The sequence below is a fragment of the Heptranchias perlo genome, chromosome 22 (genome assembly GCF_035084215.1).
Source record: "Heptranchias perlo isolate sHepPer1 chromosome 22, sHepPer1.hap1, whole genome shotgun sequence".
Classification (NCBI taxonomy): domain Eukaryota; kingdom Metazoa; phylum Chordata; class Chondrichthyes; order Hexanchiformes; family Hexanchidae; genus Heptranchias; species Heptranchias perlo.
In genome coordinates, this window is record NC_090346.1 from 29,490,319 (window position 1) to 29,515,301 (window position 24,983).

The window sequence follows — 24,983 nt, forward strand, 5'->3', positions numbered from 1 at the left end:
AACCGCTTTCTTTCAGTGAGTCTTGGAAACTCTGTAAGTAGCACTTACCATACAGTGCTGTCACCAACATAGAATTAATGCAGCTGTTACTGTTTGGGCTTTTTAAATGGTTGTTCCTGATCCAACAATTATAGCAGATGTCCATAAGTTGGCTGCGCCCCTTGTGAACAGATAATGTACACCTTAGATTGTGTAAGCCAGCGCTAACAATTACCCAATTTAGCAGTAATATTACACACTGGAATTTGCATAGGATTCACACTGGGTCTCCTGTCAATCAGGAAGTTGGAAAATAACAAATACATAAATGCATTTCATACAGATTAAATTTTTTTTTACAAATTAATCATTTTTAAGCTTTTAGTTGGGTTGACAAGAAAGTACACTCATATTTAATGAAGCTATTGTTCATGTAACTGTACATTCAATAACAGCAAACTATTTGATGAAGCTATTATCCATATAGGTGTACATTCATATGTACCCGATGAAGACTATGCACGAATAAGGGTGTATTTCCATATATATTTTGAGATTGTTGTACATTTACATATAAAATCACATTCATTTTATGAGTGCTTACACAGCCATAAATAATTTATGAAGTCACTGCAGCCTGATTGCACGGTGCTGTGAGGTGAATGTATCTCCATATCAAGTTACTTGCACTGGGATTGATGTAGTTCCAGGAGCCGAGGCAGCTTGTTTGGTCTGAGGGCTTTGTTAGACTCAGTGATGGTGGGGAGGAACCCTGTATACTGATGGTCATGTTGTTTGGGGTTGGTTCACCGTATGTCTGGCTGCGGAGGGCACCCTCACCCCAGTAGGCAAGCACACTGAGCACTGAGCTGGGTCATTTAATATCATGGAACTAGTCATGTTCCCAGAGAACTCCTGGACTGCTGTAGGGATGCTGTTCAGGGTCTGACTCCATATCCTTTGCCATTCTTCCTCCATTAACAGTCAACGTAGGTCACGTTACCTGGCTTCCTTCAAGTTTTCTGTCCTGTCCTTGGTCATAGAACCAAATAGGGTGGAGATGCATCCGCAAGAGGTTGTTGGGGGAGTGAAGGGAAAGTTCCAAGACGGGTGGTTCACGCTGAAGTTTGCAAACTATTGCAGGGTTCCAGAGGTATAACTTCATCTGGAGATAGTGATATTGGTCATGTTGGGCGAGGTGAAATTCGTCAGCTAACTAGTGGAAGGGCATAATCTGGCCCTTAGGGAGGAGCTGGCTTAATCTTTTCCATGCCAGCCTCTGACTCCAGTTGAGATGACTCTTCCTGGGAGTTTCCCATTGTGCCACATTAGGAAGAGAGCTGATAAATCCACTCAAAAGCAAGATACTGCAGATGCTGGAAATCTGAAATAAAAACAGAAAATGCTGGAAACACTCAGCAGGTCAGGCAGCATCTGTGGAGACAGAAACAGAGTTAACATTTCAGATCAATGATCCTTCATCAGAACAGATAAACCCAGTGGGAGTTTTAGTGAGGCAACAAACCTGTTTCCAGGCTGAGAGACTTGTCATGTCATTGGGATGCTTCTGGCTCTCTATTGGTCTCTTCTGAGGGTACATGAATGGCGGGCTGTGTATTGGGGTTGGGAGGGAGGTCCTGGCTTCCAAAGCCTATATCCAGCCATGCTTTATATTGGGGGGAGGGGGTGACTCGGGACCAGACGAGAATCACTTGGGTCTGAACTGCTCAGTAGAAGTGTCTGAAATTTGGGAGACTGAGTCCTTCCTCTTGTTTTGGGATCTGGTGGTGTTTGAGGCATATTTGTGGCCTTGTGCCCACCCAGAGGAACTTGATGATGTGTCTGTCCAGATCAAGGTATAGTCGGGCTGGTACCTTGACAGGCAGCATCAAATAAATAGAGGAGGTAGGGAAGAATGTTCATCTTTATTGTGTTCACTCTACCCAAGAGTAATATGGGTTGTTTCATCTGGTTAGGTTAGAGTATATGCTGGTAAGGTGGGGGAGTGGAGTTTATTTTAGTGTGATGTGTATACCAAGGTATTTGAAGCCAGCCTTGACCATGCAAAGGGGTAGGATTCCTATGTTTGTGTGGACCATCCTGTGTGAGGGACATGCCCTCTGTTTTAGAGTCGTTCACCTTGTGACTGGAGTTGACCAAATTCTTTGATGCTTTGAAAGATGCTTGGGAGTGATTGGGTTGGCTACATATAACAGTATGTCGTCAGCATACAGGGATATTTTGGGTTAGTCCCTCCTGTTTATACTCCGTAGATGCATGGGTTCACTCATGCATGTTGCTAGAGGTTTTATGATCTGGGAAAACAGGAGGGGGATGGGGGCAACCTTGTCTGGTTCCCCCAGGTGCATTAGGAATGCTGGGGAGATGAGGCAATTGGTGCACACTGTGGATGTGGAATGTGAATACAGGATTGTAATCCACTCCTTGAATGTGTCATCAAAGCCCATTCTCTAGAATATAACAAAAAGGAATTTCCACTCAACGCGGTCAAACTCCTATTCTGTGTTCAGGAAAAGTACCAGGGCAGGTGTGTTGGTGCTACTGTAATGCTGCACTGCATTGAATAGCTATCTGGTGTCCCTTGCGAAATGACCCCATATGCAGAGAGAATGACTACACCTAGTCCAGATGCTGGGATGTTTGGCAGCATTTTATACTCCGCATTGAGGAGGGATATGGTTCTGTATGATGAGCTTTGGTTGGGGTACATATGCCTCAAGTTTAAAATCCTCATCCTCGTGTTTAAGTGCTAATATGGCCTTGCTCCTCCTATCTCTGCATTAACCCTAACCCTCCTTCAACCCTACAACCCTTCTGCCCACAATCTCATTCCTCTGACTCTGGCCTCTTGAGTGTATCCCTACGTCCCACTATTGGCGTCCATAATTTCTGCAACCTAGGCCCCACACTCTGGAATTACCTCAGTCTGTCTTTCATTCTTTAAGATTATCCCTTAACCTCTTTGACCAAGCTTTTGGTCACCTGTCCTAATATCTCTTTCTTAGCATCGGGATCTATTTTCTTGATTATGCTGCTGTGCAGCACTTTGGGATGTTTTTCTAAGATGAAAGCATTATATCGATGCAAGTTGTTGTTGGAGCAGAGAAGGCTAAGCGGAGATTTAATTGAGATTTTTAACATTATGAAGAGTTTTGATAGAGTGAATCGGGAAATACTATTTTCTTTGGTTGGGGAGTTGGTGATGTGGATTCATCAATTTAAAATTAAAACTTAAGAGAATGAGGAGAGAGATTAGGAGAATTTTTTTTGCAAGAGGGCTGTTGGAGCATGGAATGGTTGATGCAGAGACCACTTCCTATTTTAAGGGAAAATTGGATAAATATTTGAAGCAGATGAAGGTACAAAGCTATGGGGAGTAAGCAGAGCAGTGGGAGTTGTTTTGGATTTCTTTAGCAAAGAGTCAATATAGACATGATACACCAAATAGCCTCCTTCTGTGATGTAAACATCTATGGTTCTATGTTTCCCCTTCAGAGCACTTAGATGAACAACTATTAGGATTTATTTGAAGAGAGTGTACAAAGCATAAAAGAAAACAAGAAATGCATAGCTTTACAAAGTTTTCCCTTGAAAAACTGTACCCTTCAGAGTCTGATAATCATAATCATATTATAAATTTAATTACTTTTAAAGCCCTATTACCATGGAAACTCTTAAGCAATTATTACAGTAGTGGCATGGAGTCTCTAGCAGTGAAAAAGTGGTTGTTTCCTGTCAAAATGATTGAAAATGGTAAGCTTATGAACTGGTTTTATGCTGACTGTTGGAAGTGACCCTACTAATATGTCTAAGCATTACCAGGCCTGTTAAGGTCCATGTAGAGCGAATGAAGTTGCTTGCCTATTAAAATAAACAGCTATTGAAATATAGCTTGCGAGCTTGAGATAATGTTGAATCATTCTAAGCTAGATTTGCAACACCATTAAGTGTTTTATTATTACTTGTTTCTCAAAGTAGGCCAGTCAGTCATCCCACAGCAAGAGCGTTCAATGTAGAGAATAAATTGTACCGATATAAAGAAAAGATAATGTTTGGTTAAAAACTAACCACTGCTCTATAGCACTGAGGATAGACCCTCCAGTGGAAAGTTGTTGCATTATTTGATAGTCTTGTTTTTCTTTCAATACTTCAAAGATAGCTTCTTCACATTTCTCTCAAGTCCAACCACTTCCTAGCCCTTTACTGGATCTGCCTGTAGTCTTCTTTCATCCACTGACATTATGGGCCACACTATCTTTTGAAATGGAATTATTACACATTCTCCAGTATTAAAACTTCCTGGGAAGCTAAATTTCCTCTTTTGTGTCAATTAATTATTTTCCCCTCCCTATTTATAAAGCTCAAGTACATTTAAGACTTCAATATTGCTCCTGTATCTGGGAATGCTCTTCTAGCACCTTCCTAGAATTCCTGGACCGGATACAGGAAAGTGTTTGACGTGTGATAGGTGATCTTTCTCTCACTTATAGCTTACTAGCACTTTTTCTCTATGTTACAACTTTTCTCTGTTGTTTTGCTTGTGGTGCTTTTTCAAGGCTTCAATAGGTCAATGATTTCTAGTTTGCAAATGGAATGGCAGCTGGCCATTTGACTAAAGTACCCATATAAAAGGAATAACCTGTCCTGTCAGTTGATGTTGCTTAACTGTTCCTATTGTGTAAAATGAGTGCAGGGTTAGTTTAATCTGTCATGGTGATGAAGCAGGGTCATAGCCAGGGTCCCATTTTTCCTCAGGTAAACATGATCATCCTGTTTACAATGAATATGGTTTCCCACATTATTGTGATTTTACCACTATAATGCATCATACGGATATTTCAGTAAATAACTGGAACTGAAAATCCATGGCCCTTCTGCCACACTCCCACCATAACGCAGCAGAAGGGCAACAAATTAGGCCAGGATATGTCAAGCCCCAGCTTTCCCCGGCAGTTTCCACAAGGCCATGTTTGGGGCATAGCCTCCAACAAACCCAAACACAATCCCCCGCACCAGAGGGGGCGTGGCTGGGAGAGGGACTTCAAACTGAGAGTTTCTTTGTCACTGGCTTCAGAATCCACCAGAGGTCGAGAATGCCCAGTGAAAAAAGGCTTTACCCTCTGCTGGCCGGCAAAAGTGGGGCCCCACCGGGGGGTTCAGGCCTGCATTTTGTCTTGGACCCCAGAATATATGAAAAATTTGATCACATTTTTTCTCCCTTATAAAAAGGAGCCAATGAGTGCAAGGCAGCACTGGTGACATCACGGGGGTCGCTCAGTCGTCTGCACATAAGTGCATACGACAGGTCACGGATGGTTTGTTTGCCAGGGCATCCGACTACATCAACTTCCCCACCAACGACACAGCCAGATTGAGAGGGCAGTGGGTTTCCACTCTCAGGCTGGCTTCCCATGGATGCAGGACGTAATTGAGTGCACGCACGTAGCAATCCGAGGACCTGCACACGAGCTAGGACTGTTCATCAACAGAAAGGGATATCACTCCATCAATGTGCAACTGGTTTGCGACCACTGGAAGAGGTTTCTGATGTGAGTGCTAAATTCCCTGGCAGCAGCCATGATTCCTTCATTTTACGCAAGTCCAACATCCCGGCCCTCTTCCACACAGCAAAACAGACTTAAGGGCTGGCTCCTTGGAGACAAGAGATACACCCTGCAGACGTGGTTCATTACACCTATGAGAAACCCAGCCAACGAGGCACAGCAGCGGTACAACGACAGTCACATCACCATCCGGTCTGTCAGGAATTCTGAAGATGTAATTCAGGTGCCTGGATCGATCTGGGGGAGCCCTTCAGTACTTACCGGCGAGGGTGTGCAGAATAATAGTCGTGCATTGCCTCCTGCGCAACATTGCTGAACAGAGAGGGTTACAGGTGGAGGAGCTCGAATGCACTCATGAGGCATCCTCATCTGCCAGCAACATAGAAGAAGATGAGGATGAGGAGGTCGACGAAGGTGGGCAACCCATCGGCAGAACAGTGGCACACATGGCTGCTCGTGATGCCAGAAAGTCACTTATATCTAATAGGTTCTCATAAGGAGATCTGCAAAATGAAGGTAGTGAACTACTCGGACTGCCTGGAACAACCACCACCAACGCCACCCCCCCTCCACTTGCACAGAACAGTCCTTCAACCATGCATACACCCATTGTAAACGCGTCCAATGGATGGCATCAAGTCTTGGCGTTCATGATGAAGCACATGAAAGGGCGCTTTCACAAAAGGGACTCAAGAATGGTCAAGACGTGGCAGTGGTGATGACAATTATAACATTTAATGTGAATGTAAGAAAAAATATATAAATGAAAAACATGACATTGCGTCAGACACCCTTGGTGATTACAAAACCTTATCCTTCCTCTTCCTACCGCTTCTACGTGGTACATCCCCTGTGGCTTCAGCAGAGTCAGTGGCAGGTTGCTCAGGTCCCTGCCCTGACTGCTGAGATGCTCTCGGCCTACGACCTCTGGGTTTTGGAGCCAGTGAGGGCCCCGACAAAGACTGCTCCACCTGCACCAGTGCAGGGGCAGACTCGGCCATTGGGAGAGGAGGCAGCATAGCAGGTACTGGTTGAGGGTTGGGGCAACTGGTGAGACATAGGAGCATTTTGAGTTGAGTCCCTATTTCCATGTCCCCTTTCACCATCATCCCTCTCCTGAGCCAGGGCCACATCACTCCTACCACATTGCTGGACAACAGCTTGGAGCACATCTGTGACGCGTTCTAAGGTAATGGCTAAAGTATCTGTCTGCCTGTTTAAGGCAGCAGAAAAGTTGGCATCCTGAATCCACACTGCCATTGTCATGGCCTTCATGGCCCATTTGTGAGCCGTGCTTGAAACTCAATGGAGGCTGCCATTCTTTCCATCGAAGACATTCCCGCGCTTACCTGTGCCACCAATCCGCTAATGCTGGAGGTGGAATCCTCTATCCTCTCCACTATTATGGAGAGTGTGTGTGTGGCACGTTTTCCAGTACCTGGCAAAGATGCAGCTGTACCTCTGTCATTCTCATTCTCAACGATGGCCCCCAGGGTTCAGCATCTGCTTCCAGTTGAGCAGAGCTTGGAGAGGAGTCCGCCCCCCGATGTGGACTCTCCAAAGCTGCCCCTGTCACCAGTGTCTGCTCGTGTTCACTTCTGAGTGGTGAATCACCAGATGACAACCTCTCAAATAGGACCCACCGAAGTGCCAGTATCTGCGCTGGTGCATGGCTGGATATGATGTGAAGGTGCACCCTCAGAGGAATGGAGCTTCTCTGAGGAATCGACGTCTTCCATGGCCCCTGCCTCCTCATCGATCCGTGAAGGCCTTAGAAGAGAACGTAAAGCAATATTAACAATCATTGCAGAAGTTTGCAGTGAGCGTACTAAGGTGTGCAACAGGTCAATCGTTGATAACATCAATTCATGATGTGTGTGAAGGATGCTAAAGTTCTGTCACCAGCCATTTGCGGGGTGCCAGTCTCGTTATCTCCGACAGTCAGGCATTCATCCATGCGGCTGAGCTCCAAGGCTTCTTCCTCTGCCTGTCAGGGACACTATTTGTGGTGGGCCCCCTCCAGTCCTACTCCTCTCGCGTGCATTTTGAGCTCTCTTCTACAAGGGGAGAAAGAACAGACGTATGAGTGAAGGTGACATGTTCACTCGATGGATGCATTACTTTGGGTGAGGCTGACAATGAAACAGATGCATCAGAGAGTGACTAGCAGACAGATTCATCACATTACATCAGGATTGGGGTGAGTGGCAGTGGTGGGTTCACAAATGGGGAGGTGAGGAAGTGCACAGAAAGTGAAGGTAAGTTGATGATGAGACTTAATTGGCTTTGAAGAGTGGTGTGATGGAGTAGGCTTGGCAAGACAGAGTGAGAGGGGGGTAATGTACACCACAGGATGTAGGTGAATCAGTAACTGTACTCACTTTTCCTGACCTGGTTAGGTCATTAAAACGCTTCCTGCACCGAACCCAGTGTGCTTCTGCTGCTCAGCTCCTCGGCCACCTCCAGCCAGGCCTTCTTGGTGGCAGAGGCAGGGCGCTTCCTCCGATCAGCCGGGTATAGTATCTTCCTCCTGTTCCTCACACCGGCTGGCAGCAACCCAAGTGAAGTGTCATTAAACCAGGGTATTGCTTTACTCCTTTGGTGCTGCATCTCTGCACATTCCTCCTTTCTCCCTCAAAATCCATGGTTGTAGTGGCCCTCTAAATACTCCAGTTCCCAGCACGTCATCCGGGTGTGCAGTACGCCCGCTGCACAGCTTGGAGACGTGAAACCCGGAAGTTACATTAAGGATCTTCAATTGAGTCGCGATCGCTCGAGCCAGTGCACCCAAACTTTTTCCGGGTTTCCCACGCGACTATTCACCCCCCTATGAGTTACATGTTAAAATTATGCCCATAGCATTCACTCCTGCATGCCTCAATCTAAAAGAAGGGCCATTGCCATTTCCTATCCTACTGCCTCCCTCCTGTGATTAGTTCATATCCCTGCACAGCAGTTTCTTCTCCCAACTAATTTTAACTAGAAAATAGAATCGTCGGAAGAAAACTGAAAACTATTTTAAAGCAGTGATTGTATCTGGACAAGAGCTGACACCTGCAAAGTGATTTGTTTTAATGAAAACTTCACATTCCTTCAGCTATTATCCAAGCAACAACCATGATAAGGGAAAAAAATGCATTCAGGGTTGCAATTCAGACAAGGAAAGGAAGGACTGAGTCTGACAGGTTCTGCCTTGTATTCATATACAAAAGAAATAAGTTGTCTCTAACTGTATAGAAGGTCCTTAAAACAATCAGATTTAGTAACAGCACAAAGAAAAGTTAAATGTAAAACTTTATTTTATATACTAGCAATCTACTGTGGTGAAGCTTATGTTAAGTCAAAGGATACATTTTAAAAGGATAAAAGCATTATATCTTGTAATGCAGAATGTATTATTCTGCTGTCAGAGGGGAGTTGTTTATTATCTTGACTGTCCTTTTAAATCTACAAAGTCAAATTAATGTAAATAGACACAACCTGAGGTCAATTAGATGATAATTGTTCTCTGCAGATTGGCAGTTGCTTGTCAGTCTCCAGCTCTTTCTCAAGGTCAGAAGAAGCCAGCAGAGGATAACTGCCTTTCTCTCTTTTTGGTACAATTTTTTTTACCTGTGACACAGAAAACCTCTATATCCGTAAATGTGTACAAGAAAAATAACACCCTGAAAATCCGTGGGCCTTTGATCCTGGTGTAAGTGCTGGGATTGGCCCATTGGTGGCTTCCAGTGCTAACCCTACCAGAGTAAGCAGGGTCAGAGGGGGGTCACCTCATTATTGTACCAATGCTGGGTGCCTGTGCCACTGGGGGGGTGCCTTTCAGGTGCCCGCCACAGAGGGAAGGTCAGAACTTGCTCAGGGGGAGGGGGTCCAGGGGTCCCGGGAAGATGATGTTGATGCACTCCAGAGGCGAAGAAATTGAGGGCAGTGGTGACTTTAACTGCGACGGGCAATGCGTACCCCCCAGGTCCAGCCAGGAACAGCTCTGCATGAAGGAGCGTGCAGATGTCTGCAACCACCTGGCAACTCAATCTGAGCCTTCATAGGCACTGCTCCTCAAAGAGGTCCTGGAAGTTCAGCCTCTTCCTGTACACCTTCTCACGTGGGGTAGTGCCTCCTGCGACATCGGCCCCTCCTTTGTTCCCGACTCTGCTCTTCTGCAGATCCTTGTGGCGCATCTCTGTCTTGTGGACCTGCAACTCCCAAAACTGCACGCCGCGGATGGTGATGTGCCTCCTCCTCAGATGTACTGTAGAATAAATCCATTGCGCCCCCCCCCCCCCATCCTGATGTCAGTTTGAGGGGATCCAAAATGTAGGTAAATATGTGTGAGTATAAGAGTTCTGAGTGTGAACAATGAAATCTCAGTCTAAACGCAAAGAACTCCCAGCCTGAGGTTTGCCTGAGAGAACTGATTGCCCTGCTCAAACTCACCTTTCATTCACACGGGTCAATCACTGGTTTAAAGGTCCAAATGAGGGTCGGCTGCAACTCGCCTCCGTTTCCATGGCATGTTTTAGAGGCCACTGGAGACACATTCCGGAGAAGTTAAAATGATTTGTGTCAATCAATACACAAAAAGTTAATAGGATTAAGTACTTTAAAGATCTAAATTGGGCCTTTAAATATCGGTCCACCGGCACTTAAACTTCCAGGTGACAGAAGCGCGCACATCCAAACACCTCTTGGTCAAACCTGGAAATGGGCGCTTTGGAGCTGGGATGCGGTCCTGCTCCAAAAACCGAGTATTTTTACTACCACTCGCCCCCAATGGGTGTAAAACGAGCACAATGAGGACTAATTTCAGGGACTGACGTCCTGCGCCTCAAGGACGCCTGAATGATGTCTGACCCGCTATTGCGTCGGGCCATTTTTCAGGCGCCCGAGGCATCTGGATCCTTGCATACGCTTATCAGGGGCCTAATGCCTGTTTTAGGACCTCTTTGAGAAATTGGGCAGCCCCGTCAGCGGGTTTTGCTGGTGGGGAGAAGACCCGCTGGTGTGGAAAAGATAAGTAAAAATCTTTTTTCAATTTTCAGGTGGAGCCAAGAGAGCTCCTCCCAACTCCACAGCAATACTAACAGCCACGATTGCCCCCCCCACCCCGCTGTCCTTAAACCCCCCCCCCCCCCCAGCACTTACATGAGGCCGCAGGTGGCCCAAAATTTGTGCTGCAGGAAGAGCTGCCTGTGGAGGCATGACAAGCACTGGCAGCTCACCCAGATTATTTAGATGAGGCCCAAGACCCAATTTTGGGCCAGCCTCGGGCCTGAAAAAAGGCAGCAACAAATTTCCAGCCCCATGTGTTGACAAGAATCTGTTTAGTTCCTTCAAGAGACCAAAGTCGGAGTTTCGGGCATCTCAGGGAGATAGTGAGCCGTTCAGTATTTTAAAAAGACATTGGATTTGTTAAGTTGACATGTCTTGTCCAGTTTAGCAGAGACTCGGTGGGTGGGATTCGTTTTAACCCTCAAGGATGGGTGGGTTGGTGGCGGGTGGGAAAAATTGTAAAAATGTAAAACCCGAACCCAACCCGCCCACTTCTGGTTTTAATGGAGGCGGATCAGGGGGCAAGCGACTAACCCGTTCTCAGGAGGCGGATCGATCGGTAAAATCTTTTAAGGAGGCTGCAGGCCTCTATTTTAATAGCTTTTTCTATTTTTAACTCCTGGAGACTGGGATTTCTGGGCCTTCTGATTCACGCCATGTAAGAGGAGCCGAGAAGGCCCAGATCAACAGGTAAGGGCCTTTATTGCACTGCTTGTGGACCTGGAGGAGCAAGAGTGTTTCCTCCAGGCCCAACAAGCTTGGCTGCCCCGATCCCACACACGCGATCGACCAAAACCCCCCCCCCCCCCGCCACAATCTCCGACCCCCCCCCCTACGATCTCCGACCACCCCCCCACGATCTCCGAAACCCCCCCACGATCTCCGACCCCCCCCCCACGATCTCCGACCCCCCCCCCACGATCTCCGACCCCCCCCACGATCTCCGACCCCCCCCCCACGATCTCCGACCTCCCCCCACGATCTCCGACCTCCCCCCACGATCTCCGACCTCCCCCCATGATCTACAACCCCCCCCCCACGATCTCAGACCCCCCCCACGATCTCAGACCCCCCCCACGATCTCAGACCCCCCCCACGATCTCAGACCCCCCCCACGATCTCAGACCCCCCCCACGATCTCAGACCCCCCCCCCACGATCTCAGACCCCCCCCACAATCTCAGACCCCCCCACGATCTCCGACTCCCCCCACGATCTCCGACTCCCCCCACGATCTCCGACTCCCCCCACGATCTCCGACTCCCCCCACGATCTCCGACTCCCCCCACGATCTCCGACCTCCCCCCACGATCTCCGACCCCCCCACGTTCTCCGACCCCGCCCCCACGTTCTCCGACCCCGCCCCCACGTTCTCCGACCCCGCCCCCACGTTCTCCGACCCCGCCCCCACGTTCTCCGACCCCGCCCCCACGTTCTCCGACCCCGCCCCCACGTTCTCCGACCCCGCCCCCACGTTCTCCGACCCCGCCCCCACGATCTCCGACCCCGCCCCCACGATCTCCGACCCCGCCCCCACGACCCCGCCCCCACGATCTCCGACCCCCCCCCCACGATCTCCGAACCCCCCCACCACGATCTCCGACATCCCATGATCGCCATCACCCCTTACGATCTCCGACATCCCCCATGATCTCCGACCCCAATGAGCGATCCTCCTCCGGTGACTGACACCACAACTCCCCCCCCACCCCACCCAATGACCGAGCTCCCCCTCTATGTTTGGCCCCAACTCTTCCCCCACCCCCGCCCCCCCCCCACAATGTCCCGCTTACTTGGCATCCACTCCCCAGCTGCTCTGCAGTCCAAACAGGCAGGCAGCCTGTCAATCAAGCTGCCTATTAGACGGGAAACCTGCTGAAAAAATTTAAAAGACGTCCTGACGTCAAAATCATCAGGATGCCCAGGAAACCCATACTTCAGGGTTTCCCGTCCAGAAATCCCTCCCGCTCTCTTCACAGCCCTGAGTAAACATCAGGGCCTCTGAGTATCTTACTCCCAGTGGAGTGACTGCCCAAGCCAATGTCTTAATGGTGCTGTGCAGCGGGTGATTGTCACAAGTGCTGCCGGGCAGGAGCTCTGCATGTTGCCGGTCTGAGGTGGATGGAAAAGTCCGACATAAGCTGAGTAAGTTTGCGATGTTGTGCCATTAAAGCTGAAAGCCAGCCGCACCCCATCCGCCCCCAATTATACGACACATTTAGCATATCTCTACCCATCCCTGAGAACCAGTGACAGTTTGCATGAGTGGAAAAATGGATTACTGTTTTTAATTTTTTTATTGAATAATTCATCTGCCCCTCCCCATGAAGAAGACACAAGAGTTCAAAGCTATTGAAGGCGCAGTATCCAGGGAGTTAGATGATTTAATTCCGAGGAAGAACTGGTGAAAAAAATCTTAGATTGCACAGATTTAATTGAAAATGTAATTTAAATCTGTAGATCAGAACTAGATCAGTTCCACCCAAAATGTTTTAGTTACCACGTTCCAACATTCATGGTTTTTCTTTTCATCCGTTATTAGACTGGCAACTGGCCAGGTTTATATCAGGCTGTTGGATTTGATGGTTTTTAATGCAGCAAGAAAGGAAATTTAAAAAAAGAGAACATTCTAACCTAGTAGATGGTAGCAGTGTTATGAGATAAACCATCAGTTACAGAAGCACAAGTATTGAAATTCTGCAATTTCAGCTTTGAGTTTTCACAACCAGTTAAGTGAAAATGCTCTGAGATAATGTGTCCTGTGATTCAATTAGTCACTTGTTATATAAAGATCAAAATTCAATGCTTGTTAAATCCCAGTTCTCATTATTAAAAATATTTGTAAAGCCATAGTTACACAGTACAAAGGTGCCTTTGTGTGTCAAAGTTGGCAGTACATCAAAATTAATCAACGGCACTTTTCAAATTTTGGTTAGCTAGTCATTTTAGAGTAAGTAAAATTTGTAAGAATAAGTACCTGATTTTGTGAAATGTAAAGTAAACAGACCCATTGGTAAGTACTAGTACTACTAGGCACTTTTGTAAATGAGTGTGTAGGTAGCACAGAAGAACAGAGTGAGTGATCACTGCTTATTGCTGTACCCCTGCTCTTTCACAGATTAGTTATGTGATCAAAACACCAAGCCATTCATTTATATATAACTTGCCTCACTTTTTTATCTTGTGTGAGTCCAGTTGGTGTTTCTTTATAAGATGTGGCACATTTTGTCAGGTTTATTTAAAATAAAACTTTGGATGGATATGTAACGGATCTTGGTCTGAAACTTGAAACTTGACAGTAAACGTATAGGTGGACTGTACAGCCAAACCTTTTACACCATTTTAAAAAAAATCTACTGCCCTGACTTTAGCTGGTTCACAGCTGTACTTAGCAGTTTTCCCCCATCTGTCTGGGCCACTGTTTTGGGACCATCAATTATGAATAAAACGTTTAGGAAAAATACTACAAGCACACAGATACAATTTTACTCTTAAGTATCACTGATAGGATTGCTCTTCTGTTGGGTGGGAGTAATCTGTTAATCATCATTATCTTTCATTCCCTGCCCCATGTCGATCTCTACAACCCAACATAGTGTAGTCTGGTAAGCTTTGCTTCCCCAACTACCAACCCAGAACTAGAATAGAGGAACAGGAGGAAGTCTTGGAGTACAGTCTGGAGAATAGAATGGAAGTATAAAGGGCTTAAAATGAGGCAGGCAGTGGTATGGGAGGCAACTGGGGAAAGCAGAGGGAAAGAGGTCTGGGTGGGAAATAGAGCAAAATTGCACAGGTCTTGCAGCGGAATGGAACAGAGGGGGGAGTGAGGAATGGTGCAGCAGTACAAAGGGCACGTTGTGTGCTGCAAAGCTACTGAGGACAGGCTGAGGAATGAAGAGGAAGAGCAAGTAGGGGAAAGGAGCAGAGAGCAAATTGGGGAATAGGGCCATGGCACAAAGGCCTGACTAAGGAATGGAGCACAGGCACAGTGGGCTGGCTGAGGAATGAACAGAGATGTAGAGGGCAGGCTGAGGAATGGAGCAGAGATATAGATGGCAGACAGGGAAAGATCAGGGGTACAGAGGGCAAGTTGGGGAATGGTGCAGGGGTACAAAGGGAACCCTGGGGGATGGAGCAGAAGTACAAAGGGAATCTGGGGGAAAGGATCAGAGGTACAAAGGGCACCTTGAGGAATGGTGCAGAAGTACAAAGGGCACATTGAAGAATGATACTTACTGATAGTTGCAGAATGACCATTTTAAAGCTAATGGTTACTGGGGGGCTTAAGTTAGTTACCACAGAAGAAGCTGCAGCCCTGCTCTAGAGAACTAGCAGGACTGCCATTGAGGTAATTGGAAATCAGGAAATGGCAGACTTAGTAAATAGTTACTTAGTATTGGTCTTCACAGTAGAGGATGAGGATAAAATACCAGAGATACAAGAAAAACTAAAAATAAATCAAGGGGAGGAACTGACTGGATTCAATATAAGTGAAAAAAATGGTGATGAAGAAACGAATGAGATTAAAGATAGACAAATCTCCAGGACCTGATGGTTTCCACCCCGAGATGTTGAAAGAAGTAGGTGAGGAAATTGTAGATGCATTAGTCATGATCTTCCAAAACTCTCTCAATTCAGGAATTGTCCCCTTAGATTGGAAAATTGCCAATGTCACTTCACTACTTAAGAAAGGTAAGAGAGATAAACTAGGAAATTATAAGCCTATTAATCTAACGTCAGTTGTGGGGAAATTACTAGAATCTGTTATTAGGGACAGAGTGACTGAGCAGTTGGACAAATATGAGGTGCTCAGAGAGAGCCAGCATGGATTTGTAATGGGTAAGTCATGGCTAACAAACCTAGTTGAATTTTTTGAGGAGGTAACTAACGTGGTAGATAAGGGAGTGTCTATGGATGTTATTTATATGGACTTCCAGAAGGCATTCGACAAGGTTCCACATAAGAGACTGTTAACGAAAATGAGAGTGCATGAAATTGGAGGCAACCTATTGGCTTGGATAGGAATTGGTTAGGAGGTAAGAGACAGAGAGTAGGGATAATGGGTATGTACTCAAATTGGCAGAATGTGACTAGTGGTGTCCCCCAGGGATCTGTACTGGGGCCTCAGCATTTCACTATATTTATAAATTACTTGGATGAAGGAATAGAGAGCCGTATATCTAAGTTTGCTGACGACACTAAGTTAGATGGCACAGTAAATAGTGTGGATGGGAGCAAAAAGTTGCAAAGAGACATTGATAGATTAAGTGAGTGGGCAAAACTGTGGCAGATGGAGTTTAATGTGGGTAAGTGTGAGGTCATCCACTTTGGATCTAAGAAGGATAGATCAGGGTGTTTTCTAAATGGCGAGAAACTAGGAACAATGTTGAGCAGAGAGAATTAGGGGTCCAAGTACAAAAATCACTAAAATCTAGTGCACAGGTACAAAAAATAATTTAAAAGGCTAATGGAATGTTGGCCTTTATCGCAAGAGGGCTGCAATACAAAGGGGTGGAAGTTATGTTATAGAGATCTGGTTAGACCTAGTCTGGGATGCTGTACTCAGTTCTGGGCACTGCACCTCAGGAAGGATATATTGGCCTTGGAGGGGACGCAGCGTAGATTCACCAGAAGAATACCGGGCCTAAAAAGGTTAAATTATGAGGACAGGTTGTATAGGAGCACATGAACCAGTGTAGACCATTTAGCCCCTCAAGCCTGTTCCGTCATTCAGTGAGATCATGGCTGATCTTTATCCTAACTCTATCTACCTGCCATATTTCCATATCCCTTAAAAGCCTTGGCTAGCAAAAATCTATTGATCTCAGATTTAAAATTATTAATTGAGCTAGCATCTACTGCTTTTTGTGGCAGGGAGTTCCACACTTCTACCACCCTTTGCATGAAGAAGTGTTTCCTAACTTCTCTCCTGAATGGCCTGGCTCTGATTTAAAAGTTATGTCCCGTTGTCCTAGACTCCCTCACCAGTGGAAAAATTTTCTGTCTACACCTTTATCAATTCCTTTCAAAATCCTAAAAACCTCAATCAAACCACCCCTTAACCTTTTATATTCCAGAGAGTACAAGCCTAATTTATGTAATCATTACTCATGATTTAACCCTTGGAGCTCTGGTAACAATCTGTTGACTCTGTGCTGCGCTCCTTCCAAGGCCAATATATCTTTTCTAAGGTGCAGTGCCCAGAACTGTACACAGTACACCAGATGTGGTCTAACCAGGGCTTTGTATAGCTATAGCAAAACTTCCTCCCCTTTACATTCTAGCCCTAGATATAAAGGCTAACATTCCATTAACCTTTTTGATTATTTTTTATACCTCTCCATTACATTTTAGTGATCTGTGTGCATGGACCTCTAAATCTCTTTGGACCTCCACTGTTCCTAGCTTTTCACCATTTAAAAAATACTCGAATCTAACCTTTTTTGGTCCAAAATGGATGACCTCACACTTACCTGCGTTGAAATCCATCTGCCACAGTTTTGCCACTCACTTAATCTATCAATGTCTCTTTGTGATTTATGCTCCCGTCTACACTACTTACTATGCCACCAATCTTTTTGTCGTCGGCAAACTTGGATATATGGCTCTCTATTGTGTTATCTAAGTCATTAATAAATATAGTGAATAGTTGAGGCCCCAGCACAGATCCTTGTGGGACACCACGAGTCACTCCCTTCCAATTCGAGTACATACCCATTATCCCTACTCTCTGTCTTCTACCACCTAACCATTCTCCTAACCAGGCCAATAATTTGCCTTCAATTCCATGAGCTTAATTTTAGCTAACAGTCTCTTATGTGGAACCTTATCGAAAGCCTGAATGGATAGATTAGGCTTGTATTCCATTGAATATAGAAAATTAAGGGGTGATCTAATTGAGGTGTTTAAGATGAATAAAGGATTTGATAGTTTCTCTCTATCTACCCTATTTTCTCTGGTGGGAGAGTCCAGAATACAGGAGCAAAACTTTAAAATTGGAGCTAGGCTGATCAAGGGTGATATCAGAAAGCACTTCTTCACAGAAAGGATGGTGGATATCAGGAACTCTCCCAAAAAGCTGTTGAGGCTAGGTCAATTGAAAATTTCAAAACTGGGATTGGTAGATTTTTATTAGGCAAGAGTATTAAGGGCTACGGAACCAAGGCAGGTGGAAGGAGTTACGATACAGATCAGCTATGATCTAATTGAATAGCGGATCTGGCTCGAGGGGCTGAATGGCCTATTCCTGTTCCCATATAAATTAAGATCAAAAGCCACTGCAGACTGGAAGTTATCTCTGGCTCTTCAGCTGAAGTACTATGCTGTAGTACAAGAGCTACCAGCCAATGGTACGTACCTCATTTTAACTTGTTTTTGCCTGTTTAAAGGGGAACCTCAGTTCCCCTTCAAACAGAAAAAGGACTTTGTTAAAAATAATTCAACTCATCTAGGAAAAAATCATTTTAAAACTGCATGGTAGGAGATAGTCATTGCCTCAATCTGCTTTTGCGCTGATTTAATGTCAAATTCACTGGCAGGAGATTTAGATTTGGATTTTCTGATATAGCGGAATCCTGGGCATTGGTCAGCAAGGCAGGACTTATGCCCACCATAAGGATGCATCCTGATACCAACTGTTTTTCTGTGGTCAGGGTCATTAGTATTTTTAGTCAGACTATCTGATTTCCACCAGGGAATCCACTTGGAGATTGACTGTGACAGGCCTCCCAGGCCTATCTGCTACAGCACAGTGTGACCAGCAGCCTCTGTGCTGCCTATTGAAGTTTGAAAAACAACGTTGAATAAACAGTGCTGAAGTGTATACAATCAATATCTCTGTAATGATTGTGTAGGCTTTTTGGCCCCTTGGCCACCCATAGTGAAGCTGGATTCGAGGGATAAACAGTCATCCCTATGTCAAGCATTCCTATGGCACAAACAAGGGGATGATGTATTTCCATTATTTGCACCTTGATACAATATGCCCAGCCATATATAGGCAGAAAACCTAGCCCTTGATGTGTAATTTCTTTAAGGAATTGATAGATGTTATCAGTGCATTCTGATTAAGAGACAACTTTTGGCTGAAAACTTGCAGAAATTATTTGTCCTAAAGCTTCCTTGGTGGCTCAGTGGATTAATGCCCTCATTGTAGTGTAGCCAACCCTCCAGGATTGACCTAGAGTCTCCAGGAATTACAGATTAGTCTCCTGGACACTGCCAAGAGCCCCTGGAGAAAAAAAAATCATTGGGGCATTAAAAGAATTATGTGTTTTTCATTTTCTTTGAATATTTTTTGTTTATTAGTTATAAAGGTATTGGAGAAGCGAAAAAAAAAGGCTGTTTGGCTGGGTAGGGTGGTTGGAAGCAGGAGGTCATGTGATGAAATCTCCAGGAATATGTCCATCCAGAGTTGGCAACCCTACCTCATGGGTGTGAAAAAGGGCTATATAGATCAGGAAGACAAAGCTTCCCTCCCCTGACTGAATTAGAAAGAAAAAGTTTAACATATACAACTAGCACCTCCTAGAAATCACTGACTTAAAAACAGAAGCCACCTGCATTTCTGTTCATTCCAGTAAACCAGCCCGCCTGGCGGGAACGGTGCAGGTGGGAGGTTAAAATGACGGCCGGTGAGAAGCCACTGCTTTCCTGCAGTGGTCCTACCCCCACCATTTTAACTGCTGGGGTACCAGCAGCGTGGAGCTGGCCACAGGCAGGTGGGGCCTAATTAAAACGTGAACGTTGCAGCCCAATGACAACAGCGGTGCAGGAACGTGATTTTAACTTAAAATCGCGGGAGTTCTACACGGCACCAAACCCGCCAGCAAAACCTGGCAGGTGACAGCAGAGTAGCCAGAAGAGGCCACGGTAAGTATTTAAATCAGTTTTGTACGGGCTTCTTGTGATCCAGGAGGAGCAGGAGTGCTCCTCTGGGACCCGTAAAGTATTCTTAGGCCTCCTTCGTCCCAGCCTTTCCTCTCCCTCCCACCACCAGCAGCTCTTTGGACACACACTCCTGGTACTAACTCACGCCAGAGACCATTCACTTTGATCCTGTGTGGTGTCAGCCTCCTGCCCGATTCCCTGCTTCCACTCGTTGGCTGTGATGTCAGTCTCGCCTGCTTTAGACGGGAGACACTGCAGACAAATTTAAGTGAGGCCTGGAAGTTAAAATGGCCTGGGCATCATACTGTGGAGTCTATGGGGGACTTCCACCTGCCCCACCCCCCACCCCAGGTTAAATTTGGGGCTCAAATCTTTTGGCAAAACAGCCAGACCAATGACTTGCATTCAATTTGTTTTCAAAAATTCCATTGCTTGGCTTATGGTGGGACGGATAGAGGAGATGGGGAGTGAGCAAGTGGGAATCAATTGGCCAGTGTAGCCTAAACTAGGGCAATACAAAAATAAAAAGATACTTACTTTCCCATGTGGCAATTGGTGCTCCCTGTTATACTGCAGGATTGTCTGTGATGAGATTTGTGCATTAAAGTCACAATCACAACAAAGGAGAAACCCTGCAATTGCCCATTGTTGACAGAACCACCTCACAGTATAAATCAGGTAGATTCAGCACGACCGAAACCAGCACAATCTGTGAGCCAATTCTATTAATAACATAAAAGGGATGTGAGAGAGGCTGCTTCAGTACCCCGAGGAGCTCCCAGTTTTTATCCTCACTGACTGTACTGTATTTTGAAAAAGGTAAGTTACGTACTGCCAGGAAGTCTCATGCCGCATTAATGAGGAGGAACAGAGAATCATTCAAAGCAGATTTCCACTGCACTGCCCGATGCAGTAATGCCTTAGCAACAGCGAAAATAGCTGGCACTGGTGGTGCTGGGTACTACTGCTGCCTTTTTCTCACAGGTGTGCTGAGGGCCCAGCCCGCTCATACAGATCACTCATTTGATACTCATACGCTCCCAGAGAAAGCATGCGGCAAGGAAATAGAAGTCATGATTTGCATACAATATTGTTTATCTATTGTAACAAGTGCTCTGGAATCCTTTAGCAACGTTAAAAGGATGCATTCTATCGCCAGGGACTATAATATAAATGCAACATTAAAGATCACTGGAGATGTAAAATTAGAATTAATCCTAGCTTGCCTTAAGTCTTTGGCCCCTAACCTGTGAAATCCAAGAATCCTACAGGACACATAACAGAAATTTATAGTTAGAAAGGATGGTAGTTAATTGAAACGCTCTGCACAGTTTGAACATTTTGAAGATAGATTTTGAGTAACTGTGTTCTGCCTAGACTGACAAACATCTTTAGTACTCTTTCTACATACATCCAACATGCTCATTAAACTCACTCGGTGGTGAAGCACTGATGAGTAAGTGAAGCAAAATGATATAGTATTCACTGCTCTTGAGGAATAAATAATTATCATTCAGTGCACAGCTGAAAAGTCACAGTGGCGATTCTGCACTGAAAAGCTACCAATAATTTGAATATTATATAATGTGCTCGATCTATATATATGTTCTTGAAATGCTCTGCTAGAAACATCTTAATTTTCTTTGGCTTCCGTTTGATCTGAATTGTGTGGCTCTGATGCTGTTAGTGGGTCCTGCAATAAACTGCAGCCATGGAATTGTTGTACCTTTGGCGTTTTTAGAAATGTATTAGGCAGAGACTCTAACTGTACACTAAATTTAGTTTTCCTATTCTTCCCCCTCAGAACGTAGATGCAGTTAATTTCTTTTGCGACTATGAGGAGAGCCGGGGTAACTACCTGGTGGACGTTGATGGCAACAGAATGCTTGACCTTTACACTCAGATCTCTTCCATCCCTATTGGTAAGGGCTACACGTTATACTGGGAGCTGCGTTCCTCAGAAGAGATATTTTAAAACCTGACAGTTATCCTACAGTCCATTTCTTGGATGAGCAAATAGCATCTTTCAGCATAAACATCATCGTTCATGGAGATTGTAAATTTACAAAGTTGCATATCTGGAGTATCTTATCAGGGAACTAAATCTATGATTTACCTGCACCAAATGTTGAATTTTCCCTTTACAACGTCACTCTAGATTAGGGTTGCCAACCCTCCCAGATTGTCCTGGAGGAATTGAAGATTAATCTCCCAGACATGGCTGTGAGCAACCTAAGAGATTTTTCTGATAATCTATTTGCTGCGCTCAGGGAGGTGTTAGTTAAAATTACTGCTCAGACTATGCTGAGATTGAAGGCAGCTATACTCAGTCACAGGGCTGGGGATTTTTCATTTCTTTTTCCTTCCTCTCCACATTGCAAATTAGTTATACTTGTCGGCCCAGCCAAGTCATGGGTTTAATTAACATTAAAATTGAGCTCTCGAAGTTCACACTGACCATCGGCTACCTCCAGGTCGTACAGTCTTTACGCACGTGCTCCCCACCCCAGAAGGCAGGATTCCGTGCGTGCATTCACGAAACAAAGTTTAGTTGCTGAGCGGAGCTGTTTTACTGATAGGGAGTTTTCTTTGCCACTCTCACTGTGGGACTCTTCCCCCCTCTCCACAGACGTGAGACCGCGAGCTCAAGTGTCAGACTCTCATTGAATATCAGCGAATGTCCACTGCAGCAACATGTCAGAGTAAGGCATGATGTTCCCTTTCCCATCCCAACAGATTATAAAGTCTATTTCTAGCTATGCCCGTGGTTGATAATTACCAATGAGTAAAAACGGAACAATCAAATCGGTCCTTTTTATAACGAGCCCTGAATTGGCAAGGAACTCAAAATGACTAATCGCCAGCTGTGCGAAGTCATGTGATGCGACCTCCTGGAATATGTCCAACCAGAGTTGGCAACCCTGCTGTAGGTACTAGGCATCTTTCTGCAGCTAGACAGCAGATGCAGAAAAGCTTCTTCTCCAATATCACATTTAAATATATGAAAAGTCAAAACAGCCATGTTATGTGGGGTGCCTCTTATTCCTGTAAAAATATCTTTTGGACAGAAAATCTGTTTTCAGATCAGTACTTCACGCTGCCCGTGAGAGATGGGAACATTAACCTTCTATAAATCAATGGAATTATAACACTAAATTACACAGTCTATATTCTGGTCTAGTGATCTTTTGAACTTCAGAAGGGCTTATTTGTTTCATTTAACTCCTGCCATCCTAAACAAAACTTCATCAATCTGTAACTATCCAGAAACATGAGTATTACCTAAAATAAAAATAGAAAATGCTGGAGAAGCTCAGCAAGTCAGGCAGCATCTGTGGAGAAAGCAACAGAGTTACTGTTTCAGAACTGGAAGATGTTAAAAGAGTTAAAAGTTTATGACCAAGTACAGAGCCAGGAAAAGGGGGGGGAAGGGAAGGGAGGGGAGGAAAGAACAAAAGGGATAGGGTGGAGGGCACGAGTGATTAAATGACAAAAGGGATGATGGTGCAAGGCAAGGAAGGCGGTGATGGGACAGGTTAAGAAATAAAAGATTGATCAGTAGCAGTTGTAAAGTATTTTGCTTTTGATTTAGTGTAATCTAATCTGGCTTTCTTCTGCAAATAAACAAAATAACTAACTAAATTCAGCTATTAAATACAAATCTTTAATTTGATGAAGTAATGGAGAGGGTTGATGAGGGTAGTGCAGTTGATGTTGTGTAAATGGACTTTCAAAAGACGTTTGATAAAGTACCGCAAAATAGACTTGTTAGCAAAATTAAAGCCCACGGGATTAACGGGACTGTGGCAGCGTGGATATGAAATTGGCTAAGGGACAGAAAGCAGAAAGTAGTGGTGAACGGTTGTTTTTCAGACTAGAGGGAAGTATATAGTGGTGTTCCCCAGGGGTCAGTATTAGGACCACTGCTCTTTTTGATATATATTAATGACCAGGACTTGGGTATACAGGGTAGGTATAATTTCAAAGTTTGCGCATGATACGAAATCTGGAAATGTAGTAAACAATGTGGAAGATAGTAACAGACTTCAAGAGGACATAGACAGACTGGTGAAATGAGCAGACACATGGCAGATGAAATTTAACGCAGAGAAGTGTGAAGTGACACATTTTGGTAGGAGGAATGAGGAGAGTCAATATAAACTAAATGGTACAATTTTAAAGGGGCTGCAGGAACAGAGAGACCTGGGGGTGCATGTACACAAATCTTTGAAAGTGGAAGGACAAGTTGAGAAGGCTGTTAAAAAAGCATATGGGATCGTTGGCTTTATTAATAGAGGCATAGAGTACGAAAGCAAGGAAGTTATGCTAAACCTTTATAAAACACTGGTTAGGCCTCAGCTGGAGTATTGTGTTCAATTCTGGGCATCACACTTTAGGAAGGATGTGAAGGTTAGATTGGGTGCAGAAAAGATTTACTAGAATGTTACCAGGGATCTGGGACTTCAATTTCGTGGAGAGACTGGAGAAGCTGGATTTATTCTCCTTAGAGCAGAGAAGGTTTTTGATAGAGATGTTCAAAATCATGAACGGTTTTGACAGAGTAAAAAAGGAGAAACTGTTTCCAGTGGCAGAAGGGTCCGTAACCAGAGGACACAGATGTAAAGTGATTGGCAAAAGAACCAGAGGCGGCATGAGGAAAAAAATATTTGCGCAGCAAGTTGTTGTGATCTGGAATGCACTGCCTGAAAGGGTGGTGGAAGCAGATTCAATAGTAACTTTCAAAAGGGAATTGGATAAATACTTGAAGGGAAAAAATTTACAGGGATATGGGAAAAGAGCAGGGAAATGGAACTAATTGGATAGATCTACCAAACAGCCAGCACAGGTACGATGGGCCGAATGTCCTCCTTCTATGATTCTATGATTACAAATGCCATCACTATCTCCTTTTCTCCAAAACAAAGACTTTAGCCTATAAAAGATTATTATGACACAGCCGAAGTGGCAGTGGAATGGGGGATCCCTTTATGTACTGCTCAGAATGCAATTTGAGCCACTTTATAAAGTGCATAGATTAGTGGAATCCTTCTAGAATACAGTAGGAAAGCAAGATTTGTTCAAAGGTTGTATGATTCACCACCATATCTTTTTTTTTAAAAAATCAACTGTGAATAACAAGATGGTTACTAGCAGCTTACAGGATTCTTCCAGAATTTAGGTCTTCTGAATCTTTTGAGTGACACTTCCTCTTTGTTAATAATTACAATCAGCAGGGACTGATTTCAGTATTTGGAGCATAATAAATGCTGGTTGGTGGAACATTAGACCAAGAACCTCACCAGTGAAAGAGTGGGCAGTAACAATGAGAATAAAATCACTCGGGGATGATGACTCAATGAAAGGTTGCACGTAACACTGCACCAATAAAAAACAGAAGTGATCAGTGGCTAACATAATGCAGGACTACAGAAAGCAAATCGGAGTATTGATATACCATTAATACAGCTGCGGCATTTGAAAT

The 24,983-nt window shown here is 44.8% G+C and overlaps 1 protein-coding gene across 1 annotated transcript in view; it reads left to right on the forward strand.

The window, feature by feature from the left end:
• The window catches only part of abat (4-aminobutyrate aminotransferase), a 185,317-nt gene that overhangs the window by 89,584 nt on the left and 70,750 nt on the right, over nucleotides 1-24,983 (forward strand). Inside the window, exon 5 of the mRNA XM_068003182.1 lies at nucleotides 21,306-21,423. Within this exon, the coding sequence (XP_067859283.1) occupies nucleotides 21,306-21,423 (118 nt within the window). The remainder of the gene's footprint in view (nucleotides 1-21,305; nucleotides 21,424-24,983) is intronic.